Genomic DNA, 22,872 nt, shown 5'->3' on the forward strand with positions numbered 1-22,872 from the left:
ACCCTGGTAAATCGAATGTGGTTGCGGACGCATTGAGCCGCAAGTCAGCTAGGTCTTCCACCCCAGCAAGGTGTATGAGGATAGCGGTGGACTCCCCGCTGATGAGTTTGATCAGAGATGCCCAGGTCGAGGGCATACGACCAGAGAACTGGAAGCTGGAAAGGATCAAAGGCGAAAGCGATCGGTTTGTTTAGGATAGTCGGGGGTTATTGACCCGATGTGGCCGAGTTTGGGTTCCGATGACTGGTGGAGTCAGGCAGACAGTGATGGAGGAGGCTCATAAGTCTCATTTTTCCATACACTCGGGGGCCACCAAGATGTACCGAGACTTGACTTTGAGTTACTGGTGACCATGTATGAAGCGAGAAATCGCTTGGTATGTCGAGAGGTGCTTGACCTGTAGGATAGTCAAGGACGAGCATCAGAGGCCGCATGGTAAGCTGCAGCCTCTAGAGATCCCCATGTGGAAGTGAGAATAGATCACGATGGACTTCATCAAGAAGCTGCCAAGGACGGAGAAAGGGTTCGACGCTATATGGGTCATTGTGGATCGATTGACCAAGAGTGCTCATTTCTTGGCGATACGGGAGAGTTCTTCGGCCGAGAGGTTGGCCGACATATATGTGCGCGAGATTGTTGCTCGCCACGGGATTCCGGTCTCCATTGTCTCAGATCGAGATGTCAGATTTACCTCCCGTTTCTGGCAGAAGTTCCATGAGGAACTGGGCACACGCTTGCACTTTAGCACAGTTTTTCATCCACAGACAGATGGTCAGAGTGAGCAGACCATTCAGATCCTCGAGGATATGTTGAGGGCGTGTGTCATTGATTTCGGTGGGGGTTGGGATTCCCACCTACCTCTTGCAAAGTTTTCTTACAACAACAGCTACCATTCCAGTATTGGCGCCCCGCCGTTTGAGTTACTGTATGGGCGCATATTTCGCACCCCAGTTTGTTGGGGTGAGGTTGGACACCGAGTGATGGGGCGGACGGAGGCAGTCCAGCAAACTACCGAGAAGATTCAGCAAATTAGGCAGCGACTGCAGACCGCTCAGAGTCGGCAGAAGAGTTATGCCGATAGACACCGATCCGAGGTAGAGTTTCAGGTGGATGATACGGTGTTGCTGAAGGTCTCGCCCTAGAAGGGTGTGATTCGCTTCAAGAAGCGGGGAAATTGGGTCACCGATACATTGGGCCGTTCAGGGTCATTTCCAGGGTTGGCAAGGTGACATACAGGTTAGAGCTTCCGGAGGAGCTTAGTCGGATCCATAACACTTTCCATGTTTCACAGCTGCGTAAGTGCATTGTGGATCAGGAGGCAGTGGTGTCATTGGAAGATATTCAGGTAGATGAGCGCCTGAATTACGTGGAGAGGCCGGCGGCCATACTTGAGAGGAAGATGAAAGTTTTGCGGAATAAGGAAATACCTTTTTGTGAAGGTATAGTAGGAGCATCGGAAGGGATCTGAGTGGACGTGGGAGTCGGAGGCAGAAATGCAGGAGCATTACCCGACATTGTTCATCGCACTGGACTTCGAGGGCGAAGTGTAATTCAAGTGGGGGAGAGTTGTAATGCCCCGATTCTCATGTATTGATTTAAATAAGAATTCTTTTGTTTCCAAGTTCTAATTGACGAGTTGGTTGCCCTACTCATCGAGTAGCAGCGGGTTGGTCCACGTGTTTTAGTGACCTACTCGCCGAGTCCAAACAGGGACTCGACGAGTAGGAGCTAGCAGATGAAACCCTAAATCCCAGGGTTTTGCACCCTATTTAAATATGCACAAGCCTCCTTTGGCCTCTCTACAGCCCATTGAGATTCCATAAAGGCCCTAACTCGAGTGTGTGTGTATTCTTTGGAGGTTTAAGCTTGGAGGGAAGTTTTGGTGAAGGAATCACTTGGGAAGCAAGCTAGTTGAAGCAAGAATTTGTGGGTTTCAAGTTCTGCATCAGAAAGGGCTCTCTAGAAGGGATTAGATCGTTTTTCCCTTGGCTCATTTTCTCCTAAACCCTTTTGTGCATGAGTTTAGGAAAAGGTTCTTGTGTTTAAGCCAAGATCTGAAGTTGTAACTTCAGATCTGGACTCCCATTGGCTTCTAGATTCATAAAGCCATCAACCTTGTCTAGTATGAGCCTTCTCTTAAGGATGTGACTTCTTTGCAAGCTTAGTTTTGCCATTTTAGGGTCTTAAAGCCTTGCATGCACGTAAAGTTTGCAACTTTACATGATAAGCATGCCTAAGGAAGTTGGATCTGCAATTTGGCGCCTTGGCATGGCTTAAAAAGTGTCTGCATGGTTAAAAGGCTGGAGGGACTCAACGAGTCGCATAGTCGACTCGGCGAGTCATATGAAGATAGGCATTGAACTCGATGAGTTGGATGAACAACTCGGCGAGTCCGATGAAGATTATCGTAGACTCGACGAGTTGGATGAACAACTCGGCGAGTCGGTTAATGTTTCCCCAAATTGATGAATACGTGTGAACCTGTCGAGTTGCAAGAAGGAAAACACGATGAGTGGCCTTAGGGTTTCGACCGCGAACCTTAGGAACTCGACGAGTCACTCCGGGGACTCGGCGAGTGGACGAGTATCTCGAGGAACTCGGTGAGTAGCCGGGGGTACTCGACGAGTAAGGGTCAACATGGACCGTTGACCTTGACTGTTGACTTTGACTTTGACCAGGGGTTGACTAGTTGACTTATGGGGCACCTTGAAAGGTTGAGAACTTACGAGTATGGTTCTATTATGATAATAGGTGGTGGAGTTTGTGACCGTGATCTGAGAGTTGGAGTTTAGTTACCGAGTCGGCATTTGCAATGTGAGTTATCCTCACTATACTAAGGGGTCTAAGGCACCAAGGTCGGCCCATTGAATATGTTATCCTAGTAGTGTTAGTATGTTGAGTATGAAGTTAATGTTGCATGCTCAGTGGTTATGCCAGTTAGGTACATCTGTAGGACTACCTGTGTTGATATATGATTATCTGCATGCTCAGTGGTTATACGAGTTAGGTAGATCTGGACGACTACCTGTGTTATATGATTATTTGCATGCTTAGTGGTTATGTTATATGTTGATATACTACTATTAATTCAATTTTATACCAATTATAGTTATGGGCTTAGACACCTAATCCAATAGTTTCCCCTTATCTATTTTTTAGGGAGATTATTTAAGTGTATGGAACAAATATGTGTCAGTTGAAAACTAACCCGCTCTCAAAGATTATCTGCTTTGAGTTGCTTTGTCACGCTGATCTGGTGGTTCCAACTATAGATTTTTTCTGATACTACTTTCACATTTGCAATAGAGGTGCATGGGTTTACTTTAGATCTTAAGGAAAAAGCTTCATTGATGTCCTTCCTGATTCCATCAAGGGGTGGAAGAAAGAGTTCATTTGGATTAACGATTATCATTTTTCGTTATGCAATACACTTTGTGCCCTTGGAATCAACATTGATGATAAATCGATCATGACTTCAGATCTTGCCGAGGATATTTCATAAACTTTTTGTTGACTGTTTCAATTAAGAAATTTCCTTAAACTGTTTTGACCTGGGACAACCTGAACACTTATTGGCTTTGACTTGGTGTTGTTTTGTCTTTATTTATTAGGGGAGAATGTATGTAACCCTTGTGTTGCCTTTTACTGCTTTATTCTTTATGTATAGGGCATTTATTTTTTTAGCTTAGGTCTTTTTCTTTGTTTTGTAGATAGGAGTAAGGTTCTTTTTTTGTTATATGATTTCATCAGGGGTCAATCCCCAATTAGAGTTATTGTTTCAGATGATTTTGATGAGGAGCCTATCGATAATAGCTTTGAGTTTCATCCTAGAGATGAGGAAGGGGATGAATATGATGAAGGGGAAGGTAATGGAGTCGAGTCATCTTATTATTTGAATCCTCATGATTCTTATGACTCAAATTATATAGGATAGTTTTGTGTCATGTTTTAGGGGGTTTAGATGTCGGATGATGGATCTGCTTTGAGAGCTTTCCTGAGAACACAACACAGAGAAGAATCGTTAAAGGACGTCCGGGTGTTCTCCTGTGACGTCGCTCCGACGATCAAGTTAGTTTTATGAGAGAGGTAATTTTAGGGTAAAGTTCGTGAGAGAGAAGATGGATCCCTTCCTTGAGGCGCAATAGATCCTTTTATACTTGCCTCTGACGGATCATGGGGACTTCGTCCAATGAGCGTGAAACGTGGCCTCCTATGATCGGGAGGATTACGCCCACGATAACTAACTGCCTGGTGATGTCAGTTCTGGGCGTCACCTAAGCTTTCTGTTACGTCCTGATTGGTCGTGAGTGAATGAGAAGATTGTGGGGGATATTCGTCCCTCGTGGAGGGAAACGAACTGCCGCCCCAGTGTTAGACTAGTAACGTTACCATAAATGGTCCCATTAAATGTAACGAGCATCATAAATGAGACGAGGATCTCTTCCGCCTCAAGGAAGGGATCCATCTTCTCTCTGACGAACTTTACCCTAAAGTTACCTATCATAGAAAACTAAGTTGATCGTCGGAGCGACGTCCCGGGAGAACACCCAGACGTCCTTTAACGATTCTTCTATGTGTTGTGTTCTCAGGAAATCTCTTAAAGCAGATCCATCATCCAGCATCTAAACCCCCTGAAACATGTCACAAAAGATAGAGGCCTACGTTTATATTGGATAATACACAATAATTTGCTTGTAGTGCCCACAAGGACCTCAATTCACATTGGAATTGAAACTCACACATTGTAGTGTTTGCAAACCGACTATACCGCTTAATTACTAAAAATAATATTTTATGTTCTTAGTGTTATTTTTTTGTATAATGAAGAAGTTGTAGTTGTGTTGCTTGATAATCAAGCTCCACACACCAAATATGTTCAAGGTTCTAAAGTTTGTCATATAATTGTATTCCCTGATCGCATCCCTGGAAGAGAAATAATCAAATTTGTGGTATGTGTATCACAACATCATACTTTCATTTTTTTTCTATTTCTTGTAACATCCCATTTTTACAACCATAATTTTCATTTTTAAATAGGGTAAAAAAATTGTTTCCGTAAAAACCAAGTCAAGAAAACCATAAGTATCAAAATACAATCATCCTAAAAGTTAGAGTATCATGAAAATGCGAAATCACAAAAGTTGTTGATGAATGTGAAGTACCTAAAACAAAATTAAATCCACAACAATAAGCGCAAAGCTCTTAATCCTTCAAGTTGTACACTCAAATTTTCCAAAAGGCTTTACGACACCCAATGCATCATAAAAATCATTGCTTTATAGACATGCATGTCCAATGCATGTCTTGAGCTCAAGTTAAGTCAAAATAGTGAAAAAGAGGTTAAAAACCTCATTCAAGGTACCAACACTCTATAACTCTTCAGACTTGGGACAAGAGACCACAAAGGAACCTCAAGGATCCATATAGTTGCCAACTTTATGGAATCCATTCACTCAAACCACCCCAAACTTAGAGAAAAGAGAGTAAAAGCCTATATCTTGCATGCTTGAACACTAAAGGTAGAGTATTGAGGACTTACAAGAGTCAAGAATACAATCAAGATGATGAGGAAGAGATTTGCTTGCTGGATTAAGGACCAAAGACACATTTTTCTTCTTCAAAGCACCAAATGTAAAGTCCCAAAAACTCATAACCATTTTTTTTTGTTTTTATATTAAATAAACATCAACTAACGTGTTTATCAAAACCATATGGATTTATAGTCTATCCATAATCACCCAAAATACATCAGGGTCAAATAAGTGAAAAGTCATGGTGTCTACAATGCGATCATCTCGAACTCTTCCCCTTTGATCCAGAAGTACCTAAAATATAAACTGGAAACCGTAAGCACAAAGCTTAATGAGTTCCTCAAAATATTGCATACCATATATATATATATATATATATATATATATATATATATATATATATATATATATATATATATATATATATATATATATATATATATATATATATATATATATATATATATATATATATATATATATATATATATATATATATATGCCAGCTCAAGGCTGTGCTGGGTCTATTTCACCCCCGAGACTATTTCAACTCATATGTCAGCACAAGGTTGTACTGGGGCTATTTCACCCCTGGGTCTATTTCACCCCTAAGTATATTTCAACTCATATGTCAGCACAATGTTGTACCGGGTCTATTTCATCCCACACATATAGCAAACATGCACACATGCATACAACACATACAGAAGGAGTCACAAACACTACAAGGACATGCAATCCCTAGTGTCCTACAGTATAGTGAGCAAACTCACTTCAGTCTGTTGTCAAACAAATAAATGCTTGGGTTGCTAAACCAGAGAATCCATGTACTAACCAGCCAAATAAAGCCCTAATTAATAATTGGGTCATAAACCATAAGCGGGACTCAAATCAACTAATCTCGAACCCCATGGCAAAAGACCCTTTTACCCTTCCCTCAATTGGCCCAAAAGCCAAGGCCCACACTCAATGGCACAAAAGCCCAAATAATGGCCCAATTCCTAAAGAACACCCAAAGCCTAACATGGACCCAAATCCAAGAAGGCCAAGCCCTATCAGTGGCCCATAATCAGAACGAATTGTGTCCCAACACCCTAAAACCCAAAGGCAGCCCAAAATTCAAAAGTCCACCTGGTCACGAATGCTAAGCATTCCCCTAGTACGCCAACATACTAGGTGGCTACACCAAGTCGAGGATCCAAACGTGTATGTGCAACGTACGCACTCGAATGCCCAACATATACTGCCTTCATCTCTTTTCATCCATTAAGTCCTTAATGCTTAAGACTAAACGTCCAAATTTCAGATCCAATCCTTGGGGAACGTCTTAATCCATAAAGTCACTAACTTGGAACATTTGCATTGCTCAAATGAACTAAAACCCTAGATTTAGCATCATACTTTCACCAAATGGACATGAACTCATGCATGGTTGATCCTTAACCATAAAGATGTTAACTTTATGGACTAGGGATCCTATAAACATCAAGAGGAGCAACTCATAACTTCTTGAGTGGTAAAATTCCACTAGATCTCGTTCATGGGACCAAAAAGTGATCAAAACTCCATAACAACTAGATCTAAGCATAGAATGAGCAAGGTCCAAGCTTTATACCTCAATAAAGTTGGAAATGATGAATGGAATCTAGATCTACAAGCTCCTCCTTGATTAAGGCTCATTTTCCAAGCTTCATCTTCTTGAAGTTACACCAAACACACAACATAACACACACATACACACACATATACACACACAAATGTTAACTCTCTCTTAAAATGAGCTAGGGTTTCGAAATGGGACTCAAAAGGGCAATAAAGGCTAGGAACCTTAGGACATAAGGTTGCTTAAATAGGGTTCAAACCCTAATATTAGGGTTTGTCCCCTGATTGCGTATGCGCAACGTTTAAGAGGAATGCCCAACATATGCACCCTCCTCCTAAAAATTACAATAGTTCCCCTAAGGACCAAAATTGAAAACTAATTACACATCAAGGGTCCAAAATGAAAAATACCTTGAATCGGGTGTTAAAATTATCCCCTACTTGAATTAGACTTCTTCCTCGAAGTCCGCTACCGCAAATAACTCTAGGTAATTCCCCTTCATCTTGTCCTCATGCTCCCACATCTACTATGAACCCTTTCGGTGCTGCCACTGCACCTTCACAAGATCCATCACCTTGTTTCACATGGTCTTCGTCCTCCTGTCAAGGATCACCATTGGCCTCTCTATATAATTCAGGTGGTCATCCACTTGAATGTCCTTCAATGGAACCACTGCGGAATCATCAACCAAACATTTTCGCAACTAAGAGACATGAAAAATGTTATGGATCTGACAGAGCTTCGATGGCAGATCCAAACGATACGCAACCCTACCCACCCGGGATAATACCCTGAAAGGACCTATATACATGGGGCCCAGCTTGCCACGCTTCCTGAATCTGATGACACCTTTCTAAGGTGACACTTTCAGGAGCACCGTGTACCCAACCTGGAACTCCAAGTCTGACCGACGTCTATCTGTGTAACTCTTTTTTCGGCTATGTGTTGTTTGAAGTCTGTTGCGAACCTGATGAATCAAATCCTTTTGTGTATTCCTACATTGCCATACCTATCGAAAAAGAAAACCACAATCTGGAACCTTATGAAAATCACATGTCTACTCTCTCTTTCCTCTGAACGCGGAAAGTTGGAAGTACACAACCCATGTTAATGATAGTGACATCCCAATCCGTCTACCAATCACTCAGCCTTGGCTTCAATACTTGAACCGATCATCACAATCGCTTCCTCTTTGAGTCTCGCGACTCAACTAACACTACCTTGAGCAAGGCCCTCCAAACCTCGAACCGATCATCACAATCGATTTCTCCTGTAGGGAAGCTCATAGGGAGGCATACTAATCCTGGAATGATGGATGTTGTTGTAGGAAAACTCCACCAAAGGAAGGTAGGAGTCTCAGCTCCCACCAAAATCATGCAAGCTCTCATCATATCCTCGAGAATCTAAATAGTCCTCTCACTTTGGCCATATGTCTGCGGATGATATACAGTACTGAAATGCAGTCTGGTACCCAAATCCTCATGGAACCTCTTCCAAAACATGTAAGTAAACCAAACGTCTCAATTTGAGACTGTTGAAATAAGCACCCCGTGACGAGCCACAACCTCTCAAATACAGATGTCGACCAATTTCTCGGCCGAGGAGCTCTCCCAAATAGCGAGGAAATTGGCACTCTTGGTCAAACGATCCATAATAACCTAAATAACGTCAAGTCCCTTGGCCGTCCTTGGTAACTTGGTGATAAAATCCATGGTTATCTGCTCCTATTTCCATACGAGTACCTTTACCGTGTGGTCTCTGATGCTCGGTCTTGACCTTCCGACAGGTTAAACTCAAAACCTACCACACCGAGTCAAGAACTCACGCCTATCAGTAACAAAAGCAATAATCTGATATCTGATATTCTCCTTCTTCCACTTCTCCCTTTTGTATTCATAAAACTTTCAATTTATCATATTAACAATACTAATACTTAGACAAATTTTCATGGTAAAGATAACAATTTAAATTTTTTTTATAAATGGATTTATTTAAGTCATATTATCTAAAATGAGGTAAATTTATAAAGATAGCTAAGAGTGTAAGAAGTCAAATGGATTGTCAAGAACCCAAATGTGTATTTAAATACTTATAACCTACTATTGTTTTCTAATATTCAAAACTTTAAGATTTTGTTATTTTAACAATATAGTTTTTATAATCATGTAATACATCAATAACTATTAATTATTTTATTAAAAAAATGTAGGTATGTCTCAACGTGAAGACTGAACATAATACCATATAAATGCTACCCAATTTGACTTGAAACAGTTTCAACATGGTTCACAACTCCGATTGATTTAAGTTAAAGAAAATTAGAATACGAGGATACCACAATAGGATTTGTGGCGCAATGGTAGCGCGTCTGACTCCAGATCAGAAGGTTGCGTGTTCGATTCACGTCAGGTTCACATTTTTTTATTTTTAATTCGGAGTAGTTGGGCCAATTTTTTAGTTATATGTTTGATTTTGAAAGTAATTGGACATTTGGACCCATCTTATACTAGTCTACTAAACAAACTCTTTAGTCACTTCAATTGTTTTTAGAGCACAAAATTTACATGACCCTTTTCATTCTTATATATGAAGATGATAAGATTTGACATTTTTTGAATGTAAATATTGAAAACAAAAAAAATAACATTTTTCCTGTAGTCTTGGAATTATTCAGAACTTATTGAATAAATAATTTTACAAGATCTCCTTCTTCCTCTCATTCCTTGCAATCTTAGCAGCCCTGCAACTGTCCGCAGCCGTCGAGTACACCATCACCAACAAAGCAGCAGCCACCCCCGACGGTGTTAAGTTCAATAACGAATTTGGGGTAGAATACACCACTAAAACTCTTAGCTCCGCCACAAGCTTCACATGGAGCATATTCCAACAAAACACAGATGCTGACAGAAAGAATGTTGCTCTTGTAAGCATGTTCATCGACGACATGGAAGGTATTGCCTACACTTATGGCAATGAGATCCATGTCAGCGCAAATTTAGTCGAGGGGATTTCCGGTGATGACAAGACTGGGTTTGATGGAGTTCTTTATCACGAGATGGCACACGTATAGTAATGGTTTGGAAATGGTCAAGCTAAGGTAGAATTGATAGAGGGAATTGCGGACTACGTGAGGTTGAAGGCTGGGTATATACCAAGCCATTGGGTTCAGCCAGGACAAGGCGACCGATGGGACCACGGCTACGATGTGACAGCTCGATTCCTAGAGTATTGTAATGGTCTTAGAGATGGGTTTGTGGCTAAACTTAATAAGAAGATGAGGGATGGCTATAACGATGGTTATTTCGTGGACTTGCTAGGGAAGACGGTTGATCAACTGTGGGCTGAATACAAAGCTTAAGGGTGCAAGTGTGCAACTACAAGCATTTGGAGCATCATTATATATAAACTAATTATCAAACTTCTATCCTATATATGCGTTGTATTCTAACAACGATAATATATGGTAAAACTATTCGATGCATACAAAATTTAAATAAAAATATAGGATATTATTCCTTACATATATGTTTACATTCTGTTATGTTGGTGATTTTAGTGTTACCATGTCATTTTATGTAACTGGAACTAACATGTGAGCTAAGTGACTTCTTAGTTTGTACTCTAATATATGTACGGGTTGGTATGGAGTGCACACATGTATAGATCGAATTAGAAACCGGTTCGATGACTAGTCGGGGGTCCGATGGCAGCGCCCTTGTGTAGCACCTGGTTCCTGGTATGTAAGATTTATCTGGGTATTTTGTATTTTGGCCTTGGACTCGGCGAGTTGGAGGCCCGAGTCGCCAAGTAGAGACGAGACTTGGGACGCGGTTAAGTTGGCGACTCGGCGAGTCCACGCTGTCTGATGAAACCCTAATTTCCAAGGGTTTGCACCCTATTTAAACAACTATTTGCGCCCCAACTCCGCCCCATTCGCCCTCAGAGCCCTAACCCTCGTTCAAAGCTTTGTTCCTTGAGAGTTTGAAGCATTCCTAGTATGTTTTGAAGTTTTGGAGAAGGGAGAAGAGTGGATCAAGAAGAAGAGGAGGAGGTCAGCCATCTTTGAGCAATCTCAGAGTTTCCCTTGAGGTAAAACTCGATTTCCCCCTCTGTTTTCATGCTTATTGCTCCTTATAACTCCATTAAAGCCCTTTTGATCCATTTCCAAGCTTATGTATGCTTGTGGACTCGTAATAAGCTGGGTAACTCCTAGATCTAGGTGATATCGAGCTCCAGGAGCTTGGATCTACTGCCTTTATGGACCCATGTTGCATGTACACCCTATATCTACCCTTTTTGGTGCATTTTGAGCCCTAAAACCCCCCCATTAGTGAGTATCTACACGTAAAGTTGGAAACTTTACGTGTTATTCATGCTCTAGGAACCCAGATCTGTGGATAGCATAAGCTGGATTCATGCAAAATCGACCATATAGAGACTGCATGGTAGCGACTCGGCGAGTCTGCTCGCGAGTCTCCGAGTTTGTCCCTTTTCGTTGTGTCGAGTAGAGTAGTGAGTCACGGGGTGTGACTCAGTGAGTTGGAAGCCGAACTCATCCATGAAGGAACTCGGCGAGTCAATGCCCTGACTCGGCGAGTTCAAGGCAATCTCCTTGGATCAAGATCAAACTCGGCGAGTTGTTCATACAACTCGGCGAGTCGCAACATAAGTGTTCATCAGATGAAGATGAACTCGGCGAGTTGTTCATACAACTCGGCAAGTAAGATGAAGGCCTTGAACATCAGTTTAGAAGGAGAACTCGTCGAGTCAACGCCTAACTCGACGAGTAGAGACGGGATCCAGGTCAGTCGATTGGACAGGGACTCGGCGAGTTGGCGAGCCAACTCGGAGAGTCGGGTCAACTGAAAGTTGACTCTGACTTTGACTTAGGGCATGATCAGGGGTAAAATGGTCATTTTACCCAAAGGACAGTTAGCAGTGTTTGATTGAGTATGTTGTGGGAATTACAGCTGGAGGATTTCCGGAGCAGCAGCAGCAGCAGTAGGCAGTCAGTTCCCGATCAGATCAGCAGCTACTTCGAGGTGAGTTACCTTCCAGTAGCGGTGGGTCTACAACCACAATGTCGACCCACCAGTAGGAGTTGTATGTAGATTATTGTCTCTGTGATATTCATCTAGGGATTACTACTACATGTGTTATGTTTATGTGCTAGTATGATATGATGCTATGTGCTAGTGACAGTAGGGGGAGATAGTCCCCGAGATATCCGGTCGGTAGGGCCGAAGGGGTAGTCATACCCAGCCATGTTAGATAGATTCCGATATTGTGATACATGTTATGTGGTAGTAGAAGAGGGGAGAACTAGTTCCCCAGCATCCGGTCGAGAGGACCGAAGGGGAGGCCAGCACCCAGATATGCTAGGCAGTATCCAGTCGAGAGGACCGAAGGGGAGGCCAGCACCCAGGTATGCTAGGCAACGTCTGGTCGAGAGGACCAAAGGGGTAGGTCGGGCACCCAGATATGCCTCACAATATATGTATGTTATGTGATTATATGGTATGTGGTACAGTGGGCGAACTCACTAAGCTTTGTGCTTACAGTTTACAGTTTTGGTTTCAGGTACCTCTTCATCAAAGGGGAAGGAGCTGGCGCGGTAGCGGCACATCATGCACACACACTGGTTTCCGCATTTATGAGATTTCTCTTGGATTTATACTCTGATATTTCGATTGGATTGTATGATTTGGCTTTTAGACATGATTTACGTTGTGATGTGGTTTGATCAAACAATGTTTTAATTATTAATGTTTTCTAAAGTAATGTTTTAAAAACGAAATTTTTGGACATGAAAATTGGGTCGTTACACCTTGGGTCTGAGGTTTCCAAAGGGGCAGCGCCCCTTTGGTAGGGTCTAGAGGCAGCACCCCTAGTGGGGTCCAAGGGGCAGAGCCCCTGGCTGGGGTCCCGTTGCCAAGTCAGCAGACGGGGTCGAGGGGCAGCGCCCCAAAACCTCACCGAAATTTACATATGGGAACATAGTGAAAAATTCAATTTCTTGAGGGTGATTATGGTAAAACTAACGAAACTCCTTAGTTTTGGTAACCCCAAATCTTCATTAAATCCGGATTATCCTGACTTGCTTCCAAAGCAACTAATGACGATCTAACCCTAATAAAACCCTAATGTCGTTTAATATATAAACGGCTCTTCAATCTCAGAAGAGGGTGACCAATTTTAGCTCTCATTTTCATTAGACTCTTACAAAATCTCTCTAGAAAATGGGCTTACGATTTCTATGCCTAGAATCGTAAGTGTCCACTTGGATTATCTTATGCTGAATTTTTTGAAATTTAGGCATAAGGTAGAAATATCAGTTTGGAAAATACTTTCACGATCCAAGTTGGTATCCAGATCTCCACCATAAACCCTATAGTTTTCTTACATGTTATGCATTTGAATTTAATATGATCATAAGATTATTCACTTACCAACGATGACTTATTCCATAAGTCATAAACGGTTTGCCTTTAAGTATATATTTGAAAACTTAATACAAAAGAGAGTCGTACCAGTTTTTTCACAACATGAAATGATCTTTTTTTTTTGGACTGCATCAAGATTAAAGTTTGTACATTCAAATCAACTTAATGTTTAAATCTAAATTGATTGTTTAAGGCCCAATTGCTTGTTGTACCCATGCGTGAGTGTGTGAGTGGTCATGTTTGTTTTTTTTTAAGTGAGGGATGGGTATACATAATAACACCCAAATAGAAAATGATTTTGCAAAAAGTTTAATTGTTTTATGCAAAGTTACTTTTCTATGAAATTATGAAGAATATATGACCATTAATAACATAATTGTGTATAATCACCTTTACGAAACATGTGATCTATATGATAATTTAATATACGTCATTAATCTCGTACTCTATTCATTGATTGGAATGGATGGTTTGATGATGTTGTAAATGTGGCTTTGGATGTACATGTGATTATGGGAGTCACAATTTGATTCGATTCAAGAAAAAGTTATAATTTCTTACATCGAAGATTTGGGTGAACCAGCCTGATTTGGATAGTAACAAGGTTGTCAAAATCGAGATCCTACGTTAGATTGTTTTTGGGTTTGGAAGATCGGGATCGGGATCCTAAGATCCCACAAAATAAAACATAATTTTAATTTATACTTTTTAAACATGAAAAATATTTCAAACATTTAATTTTTCGTTCAAAAGTAATAAAAACTTCAAAATATTAGTCATAAGCCACAACAAAAAATTATTAACGGTAAATTAGTAAATGGTAAAAGCTATTAGGTGGTAAAAATAATCTTCATTTGCAAAAAAATAAATAAATAAATAAATAAAAATAAAAAATCAAGGGAATGTAGGATCGGATCGGATCGGATCTCGATCCTATGATCCTACCTACGATCTTACAATCCTACCTGCGATCCTACCCCAAATACGATCCGTTTACGATCTGGATTGTTTTTCATACCTAGGATCGTAGGATCGATCCTACGATCAGGATCGTGATTTTGACAACCATTAATAGTAGAGTTAACTCTCTAAGGTAGCGTTTGGTAGATGGTACTGGACTGGATAGAACAGAACAAAAAAATTTAAGGTGTTGTTTGGTATACATGGAACAAAGACTAGATGGAAGAAAGACTAAGTCAAATGGGACTAAATTTCTTATTTTGAGTCTCATCCAAAAAGGTGGAACTAGATGGAACAAAAACTTTTTTACAAAAATACCTTCAATTACTTTCACGCACTCTTCTCATTTTTTCTCTAGTGTCTGGTGTCGCTCTCCACTTCTTCACTAAAACTGTAAGCTGTAAAAGCATACCGATTCCATTTGTTTAGGTTTTTTGAACAACTAAAGAAGGTGTCAACATAATTAACACAAAATTGAAGGCACACACAAGTTCCATCAAATAATACTTCAGCTTAAAAAACCTAGAAGAATTACTCACACAATAAGAAGCAAGAAGTAGTCGATCAATAATAAGACAAAAAAAAAATGCTGAGTAAGAGATTTTTGAATTAGAAGAAGCTTTCTTTCTTTTCTTAATAGTAACAAGCAAGCAGGATCATATTATATGTTACAACTTGACTCTCACTCTCTTACTCTCTTACCTACAACCATATACAAAGTAAAAGTAAAAATGGTAAACTCCCATTTATATAAAAAAAAAATCTATCCAATTATAGCATTATTATTAGTATTATTATTATAGTTTAATTTCATCAACCAAAGCTTCCAGAATGTTCCCCTGAAAAGCCACTACCATACGAAGCCGATCCAGTTTGTACACTACCAGTAGCATATGACACAGCGCTTCCACTTTGGGCCCCACCAACTCCAACACCAACTCGTGACTTTCTCATTTGTCTTATCTTAAATGCATCTTTAGGCGCTTGTACTTGACTTTGAACCAACGTATTACTCTCATCCTCGTCTTGTCCTACACACATTAAAGAAAAAAAAATCACAAATTACAAATTTGGTCCCTCGGTATAGCTGATTTTTGCAATTTTGTCCCATAACGTTACAAAAACAACAAATGAGGACCAAAATTTGCAAGAGAACTTTTTGGGACCAAAGTTGAAAAAATCAGAAATATTCAAGGACCGAAAATGATAAAAAAAAAAAAAAAGGAAGAAGCTATATACTGTCAGCATCTTTTCTCTTTCCATGTTGTCTGTCTCTTGGTTTAAATTTGTTGACATCAATGGAGGCAGGTTGTTCCATAATTGGTAGATTGCTTTGTAAACATATTGATAGAACATAGTCAACATCAGGAACCGGACCTAAAGTCAAAGTCAATACAAACAATTTTAATAAATTATAGAGTAAACTACAATTTTGGTCCCTGGATATAGTTGATTCTTGCAATTTTGGTCCTTATTCAAGTTTTTTGTAACGTTTTTTCATTAAAGGCTATAATCAGAAGCCAAAAATAGTTGGAACAAGGACCAAAAAACGTTTCAAGAGCCTCAAATAAGGACCAAAATTGCAAGAGAACATTTGTGGGGACCAAAAGCGTAACTTATTCTAAATTATAAATCCTTAAAAAAAGATGAATAAGAATTAACATTAGTTCGGATTTTACCCTCGACAACAGGAGGCAAACTTGCTATAAATGCTGACAAGGCAGGGGGGAGGGGTTTTGGGATGACAATAGGGACACTTGGCGCCCCTCCAGTGGCTAACACACTAGAACTAAGCAATGTGGTAGATATAGAAGGAAGAACAGGAGTGCTTATACTTACACCTGTGGGAAGATTATAAATATAATAAATAACACCCTACTTTATAACTTTTTTCCTTAATATAGATTTTGATTGTCCCTTGTTAAAAATGTAAAATATTTTTGTATTTTTAAATTTTTTATTCATATAGTTAGTTGCATACCAGGCTTTTGTTTAGTAGGATCATATACCAACATTCTTGAAGTATCTGGATAAATAACCTTAGAAGATACATTCGATAAAATTTGTCCTCCTGGATTTTTATCTGCATTAACAAGACTTGATTTCTCAACTTTCTTGTTTCCATTACTTGAAAGCCACTGAAAAGAATCGAAAACTCTCACAAATTTATAAACTTTATATCTAACAATTATATAAAGATTAAAAAAAAAAAAGAGAAAAATCATACATCTTGGCGAGATAAATGATCGAGTTCTTTTGAAGAGCAAGGCCACAAATCCATAAAACTGTATCTTGATACAACATCTTGTAAAGAATTCTCTAAAGCTAATGATGCTCCATTTTCACCTGTTCTAGCAAGAGCTTCTTTCCTTCTTTGCTCCACCTTTTTATAAAACCAATAAAATAAAATAAATTTTACAATGGGACCCACATTTTCATTTTGTATGAATATTATAAAACTATATTACCTTCAACATGCTAACGAGATCTCCATATGTCTGCTCAAACTGAGAAAACCTCTTCCAAACCTAGAACAAAATCAATTAAATTTTATACATGTAGCTAGAAACTATAATAAAGAACAAGGAATTGAAAAAATATAATTAAACAATTCTATTTTATAGTATTTTATATATATATATATATATATATATATATATATATATATATATATATATATATATATATATACCTCGATAGACTCTTCAGGTGGAAGCGAGCTCAATGCACGTTCAAATAAAGCCCTAATGTTTCTATCATCATTTAAGCGAGACAAAAAATCTGCATATCTACAAATATGGAAGAAAAAAAAGTAAGAAGATTTATAAATATTACACAAATGGCATAAAGATTTATAACTATTGCATACTTACTCAAGAATGTATCCAGGCTCATGCATGTATCTTTTCAACCCTGCTTCAAACACATTATGTGCAATCTGTAAATTAAGAGTAAGATAAACTTATCAACACAATTGAGATAAACCTAGAAACACACTAGCTTTAAACAAAATTACCTTTGCGTCCTTGTCCATACAAAATGCCATTGTTGCATAAGCAACATAAACATGGTAAGTACAATTTGGAGATTTTCTTGCATCCATAAAATGCTTGCGAGCTGCTTCAACACCTTCTGTTCTTCTCAAGAATCTAATAAACTGCATGTAAACATATAATTATACATACTTATAACCCATAAAAAAATAATAATAAGTAAACAGCATCAATTTACTTTCTTAAAATATATGATCATACTTGTATATGTGATAATGCAGTTGCATTGGCATCATCTCCTAAAAGGCTTTCGTATACTTTTTTTGCAGCCTAAAAGTCAATGAAGTTAGACATATGGATATGAACAAAGGAATACACAAGCTAGCAGGAAACATTCCATTTTTAAAATACCTGAATTGCCCCTCGCGACTCCTCAAGCTCAGCATAAGCATACCTTAGCATTGCACAATCTAAAAAAACAATGGATTTTGGATAATTTACATAAAAGATATATAATATAGTTCTACATTTAAATGAAGAAGATAAATTAATTAAAATTACCAGGAAGAGCTTTTAATGAACGTTGATATACTTTGATTGCAGAGTCTATTGATCCACTTTTTGCATGCCATGTGGCATAATCAAACCATATATCAGGGTAATGATATAGATACATGAGGCACTGCAAATTGATGCATATTATAACCTAATAATTGTAGTTTAAATGTTTAATGCTAATAATATTAAAAATAATTAACTTAATATACCTGCTCATAAGTAAATGAGATGCGCTTGTTAGCAGACACACTGTCTATCCTTTGAGGATTCTCCCTGATTACACATAAGTCATGTTAATATTATTAGCATACAAATTATATAAAACATTTTCTTTTCTTACTTTTCAAATGCTAAGAATCTTTTCCATGCTGTCCATTGCAATTCTTCCTGTATCAGATGAAGGAAATAGTCAGCTTTATACAATGATTCAAAATCATAAATCATTAATCATATAAAGAATAAAGATAAAAAAGAAAAAAGAGATATGAAATTGCCTTAAGAGAACCAGAAGGTGGAACAGCAACCAAATTCCAATCAATCTCATCAACATACTTCTTTCTCTCTCTATAAACAGCCCTTGCACTATTATATTTTGGTTGATACTCAGATACCAATCCTTTCGCCTATATAATATAATATCATTAGCCAAGATATATATATTTTTTATAACAAAAATCATATATCAAGAAAGTTACCAGAGCACGGCTAACTGAATTTTCAAAATTCTCATAGTCTCTCCAATGTTGTTCAACATGATGAGTAGGAGTCACAATAGCTTTTTGGTATACTTTTCTTACAGCAATCATTCTTTGTGATTCTTCTTGTGGATTTTGAGCCTACACCATAGACAATTAAGTGAAATAATGATGAAAAAATTAAAAAGTTTTTATTTTTCTTGTGTAAACAAGAATAGTTACTAACCGGTAAAGATTTCAAGAAGTTAATATATTCAGTCCACACAGGCCCAGAAGCAATATCAGATCCTGATCATGAAGAAATAAACAAACATTAACAAAAAGAAAGAAAGAAAGAAAGCCAATTAAGTAAACAATAGTAGAATGAAAGCATGAATCATACCAACATAACTCAACATAAAGTCAAAAGCTTTCCTAGTTTCCTCTTGACCCTCTAACCCCTTTTTCTCATTGGCTTTTCTGATGAAATTTATATAGCAACGCCTGCAAGATAGATTATTGAAAGTTTGTAACATAATCCATATTGGCAACATTGAATGGTGAAAGTAAAATTATAGAGAAAACTCATACCAAAGAGGTATCTGCAAGCAATTCAATAGGCATCTGCTGAATATCTGTTTTGTTGCATCATCATTATTGACAGCTATATGTGCTTCTACATATTGCTTCCAATATTTTGCCTAAGAAGCAACACACAATCAAACAGTTGATCTTTTAATACGAAACCCTAATATGAAAATTGAGGCGATTGCATTACAATCTGAACACCCTTAAATTTCTGGATATAATTGCGTATCACTTCTTACAAGATTTGACGTGGTTACTTGTTGTAAGTTAAGAAATTCATATGATTGTTTTTAAGAAAAGAGTAATCATGAACTTACCGCTGTGGGAAACGTGGCCAATAGCTGCTCATAGATAGGCACTGCCTCCGATATTGGCAACCGCTGATAAATAACAAAGGGGAACTCATGAGATTAAAAACAAAAACAAGATAGTGACTTTATAATTTCATGCAAATTTTCATGTGTCTTACCAATGCTTCGTTCGCAAGTGCTTCTGCAGATTCAACACTGTATTTGTCTTCCATAAACCCGGTTAAAAAGCCGCGATGAAGTAATTATGTGTATATAACTATATGTGCGTCTTGATAATCAAGAAAACTGCCCAATAGGTGGTGCTTGGAGAATTGGAATTGAATCACTAGGGTTTAGAGGAAGAGACACCCTGCACACTAATTTAATCAAGAATGTGATGGTTTTCAGTGATTGTCGAGCTTAAATTGAATCCATGAAGTTAAGAATCAATGTAGGTAAACGTTTGACACTTGAAAAGTATGTGGGCCGATAAAAGGAAGGTTGTGATGGTGCATCCGCCGTGTTGCGGCGGCGGAAAAGAGGAGCCAAGGTAGCGAGTTTTATCGTCTTTTGATTAAGGAAGTTCATGGTATTCTATTTTTGTTTTATTAAAGTTTTTTTTTTTTCTTTATTTTTTTTTCGTGTGTGTGTGTGGGGGAGTAAGGAGAGACTTTAATTATAATTACATTAGTTTATAACATATGTAACCACGTGTTATAAAATTAATTAAAATTTCATAATAAAAATTTATAATTATTAATTAAAAAATATATTAAATTTTTAAAGTTATTATAACTTCAAATTTAACATATAATTAGAAAATATAAATTTAAATTTTGAAATTAGTTGTCTAATATATCTACATGACATATGATATAATATTGACACTTGACAAAAGGAAATTAAAACTATTCATGGGCTACCCAACGACCTCACGTTGCATCAGTTTTGTAGTAATCATAGCTCGGGATGGCCTTGGGAATGGGGAGTTCGGTTCCCTAATACCCAACTCCAAGGTTTTCCTAATCTCGAAATAAATAAAGATGATGGGGTTTATTGGCGGGACTTGGAGGGAAAGAGTGTTGAGTTTTCCCCTACTCAAGTGTGGAAGGATATCAGGATAGCTAGCCCGGTCGTTCCTTGGTGTAAGGTGGTTTGGTTTAAGCTCAGCATTCCAAGCCATGCTTTCATTCTTTGGCTAGCCATTCATGATAGATTGATGACACAGGAACGAATGCAAATATGACAAAACGCGACGAACCTCAAGTGTATGTTTTGTAAGATGGTGCCTAACTCGACGACCCATTTATTCTTTGAATGTTAGTTTTTGCATGAGGCCTGGACTAAAGTATGTGATATGTGTAATATCTAATTCCCGGATTTCAGGTTGAAACAAATAATCGAGTACCAAATTCCTAGCCTTCAAAGCAATCACTTACAAACAGAATTTGAGAAACTTGCTTTGGCTGCCACGATCTATTTCATTTGGAGAGAAAGGAACTCTCGTCATCACAATGGAAGCACTGCTTCCCAAGCAAAATTGGTGAATCAAGTTCTCAACTCTCTGAAAACTCGGTTTTGTGGTGTTCCTTTCAAATGGTCGGCTCATATGGAAGAGGTATACAAAAGATGGAAAATTCCTAGGCCTAGCAATTAGCTGCCAGTCAATGAAAATGGTCATGGTACTTAATTTGGTTGAGGGGTCGTGGTTTATTCCCGACGGTCTAATCTTATGGCTTGTGGGCTTTATGAGTATCAGTATTTTTCTTTGTAATTTTCTTAATTATGTCGTGGTTTGGGATTTGGACTAACTCTTTGCTAGTCGGTCTTTCCTTCTAGCTTGTATTGTATTTGTTCTTCAATTTCTTTTTAATGCATTTGCTGGAGGCATTGCCCTCTTTTCAAAAAAAAAAAAAAAAAAAAAAAAAAAAAAAAAAAAAAAAAAACTATTCATTTATTAGAATAGAGATGTTTTCTTTCATACATATCAAGATGTCAAATATTTTTAGAATAATTATTAGAATACACCAATTAAATTCTAATGCAACAAATGTTGCTAATTTAAACCGTTGTTACAGAAAAAATATATGATAATCACATTCAAATTAAGTTTTGAAGTCATTTATTGAAGAAAAAAAAAACGCTGTCAAAATCCAAGAATCGACTATAGTGAATGCTAATAAATTGTTACAAAATTAAATCATAAATTTAACACCAAAAATCTTAACTAAATACTAGATGTGTGCCCGCGCAAAGTAGCGGCGATAAATAATTTTTTATGGAGAATAGTTTTCTTACGGGAAAATAATTATTAGATTTTGTAATAAGAAAATTACCACTTTTAATTAAAATAATTATGTTTAGAACTTTTATTTATATTGTATCTTAATACATTTGATGTAAATTAATTATTATTGGTATCTAGTTTAAGAAATGTAAATTAACTTATATTGATGGATTTAATATTTTAAAATTGTTATTTTGCTTCAAATTAATTTTTTTAATAATCTTCCTTAATTCAAGCCTTTAAAGTTTTGGCAAGTATTAATGGTTTTGCTATGGATAATTGATTTGTACAAAAAAAACGTTGTATCTTGTACCTCTTAAAATTCAAGATATGACTAATATGTTTTATATATAGTATAAGATATAAGATAAGTATTTAGCATCACTCGGCTAAACAAAATTTATTACATAAATACATAAACGAAAATATTCTACATATCTTCCAGAATTATATATAATCATTTTCTTAAAAGCTCAATACAATGGTTTTTCACGAGATACGTTTGGTAGCAAATGTTTGAGAGCTTCCAATTTTTTTTTAACAAAAAAAAAATCGATTTAAACAAAAATTTCGTTTAAGAATGCGAACGTTTAGCTTCAAGGTAGGATCACTTACACGGATCACTAAAATCTTACTCACACACACACACCCATTTATATATATATATATATATATATATATATATATATATATATATATATATATATATATATATATATATATATATATATATATATATATATATTCATTTGTCTTATTACTTCTTATTAAATGATGAGTATGATGTTTGAAGTATGATACATACTTAGATGAATATCACGGTATTTTTTTATTTTGTGAACACCAAATAACATTCAATTCGATAAACGTATAATTCTACGGGTTATTTAAATAAAATGTATGATATTTTTGACTATGTTGTTGACTAGCATTCACCTTAGACCA

General features: G+C 37.5%; 2 protein-coding genes and 1 non-coding gene across 3 annotated transcripts; 2 read left to right on the forward strand and 1 right to left on the reverse strand.

Moving 5' to 3' along the window:
* Window positions 1–485: 485 nt before the first annotated feature.
* On the forward strand, window positions 486–10,657 carry LOC111918170 (uncharacterized). The gene is given in 5 exon segments (XM_052767872.1): window positions 486–680; window positions 1,316–1,439; window positions 3,711–3,866; window positions 4,828–4,949; window positions 9,836–10,657. Coding segments are annotated over 5 exon segments (1,254 nt in total). The 3' UTR covers window positions 10,493–10,657.
* TRNAW-CCA (transfer RNA tryptophan (anticodon CCA)) lies at window positions 9,477–9,548 on the forward strand. The gene has a single exon. It is a non-coding gene; the product is annotated as a tRNA-Trp (tRNA).
* Window positions 10,658–15,138: 4,481 nt separating the features above from the next.
* LOC111918212 (cleavage stimulation factor subunit 77) lies at window positions 15,139–20,227 on the reverse strand. The gene is made up of 21 exons (XM_023913872.3): window positions 19,820–20,227; window positions 19,668–19,730; window positions 19,354–19,463; window positions 19,166–19,266; window positions 19,010–19,071; window positions 18,784–18,924; window positions 18,583–18,711; window positions 18,429–18,475; window positions 18,298–18,361; window positions 18,092–18,212; window positions 17,942–18,000; window positions 17,792–17,860; window positions 17,554–17,694; window positions 17,411–17,475; window positions 17,230–17,326; window positions 17,006–17,065; window positions 16,765–16,920; window positions 16,519–16,675; window positions 16,217–16,378; window positions 15,777–15,914; window positions 15,139–15,568 (listed from the first exon to the last, which is right to left on the reverse strand). Exons 1-21 carry the CDS (start codon window positions 19,871–19,873, stop codon window positions 15,351–15,353), a joined length of 2,214 nt encoding a protein of 737 aa, XP_023769640.1. The 5' UTR covers window positions 19,874–20,227; the 3' UTR covers window positions 15,139–15,350.
* Between the last annotated feature and the right edge of the window lie 2,645 nt (window positions 20,228–22,872).

Source organism: Lactuca sativa, chromosome 9 (assembly GCF_002870075.4).
Source record: "Lactuca sativa cultivar Salinas chromosome 9, Lsat_Salinas_v11, whole genome shotgun sequence".
Taxonomy (NCBI): domain Eukaryota; kingdom Viridiplantae; phylum Streptophyta; class Magnoliopsida; order Asterales; family Asteraceae; genus Lactuca; species Lactuca sativa.

Coding starts and splice junctions, on each gene's coding strand:
- LOC111918212 (XM_023913872.3), bottom strand. CDS start 19,873: ATGGAAGACAAATACAGTGTTGAATCTGCAGAAGCACTTGCGAACGAA. Junction 19,731..19,819: donor CACTTGCGAACGAAGCATTG/GTAAGACACATG, acceptor GTTATTTATCAG/CGGTTGCCAATATCGGAGGC. Junction 17,327..17,410: donor GAGCCTGGATACATTCTTGA/GTAAGTATGCAA, acceptor CCATATTTGTAG/ATATGCAGATTTTTTGTCTC.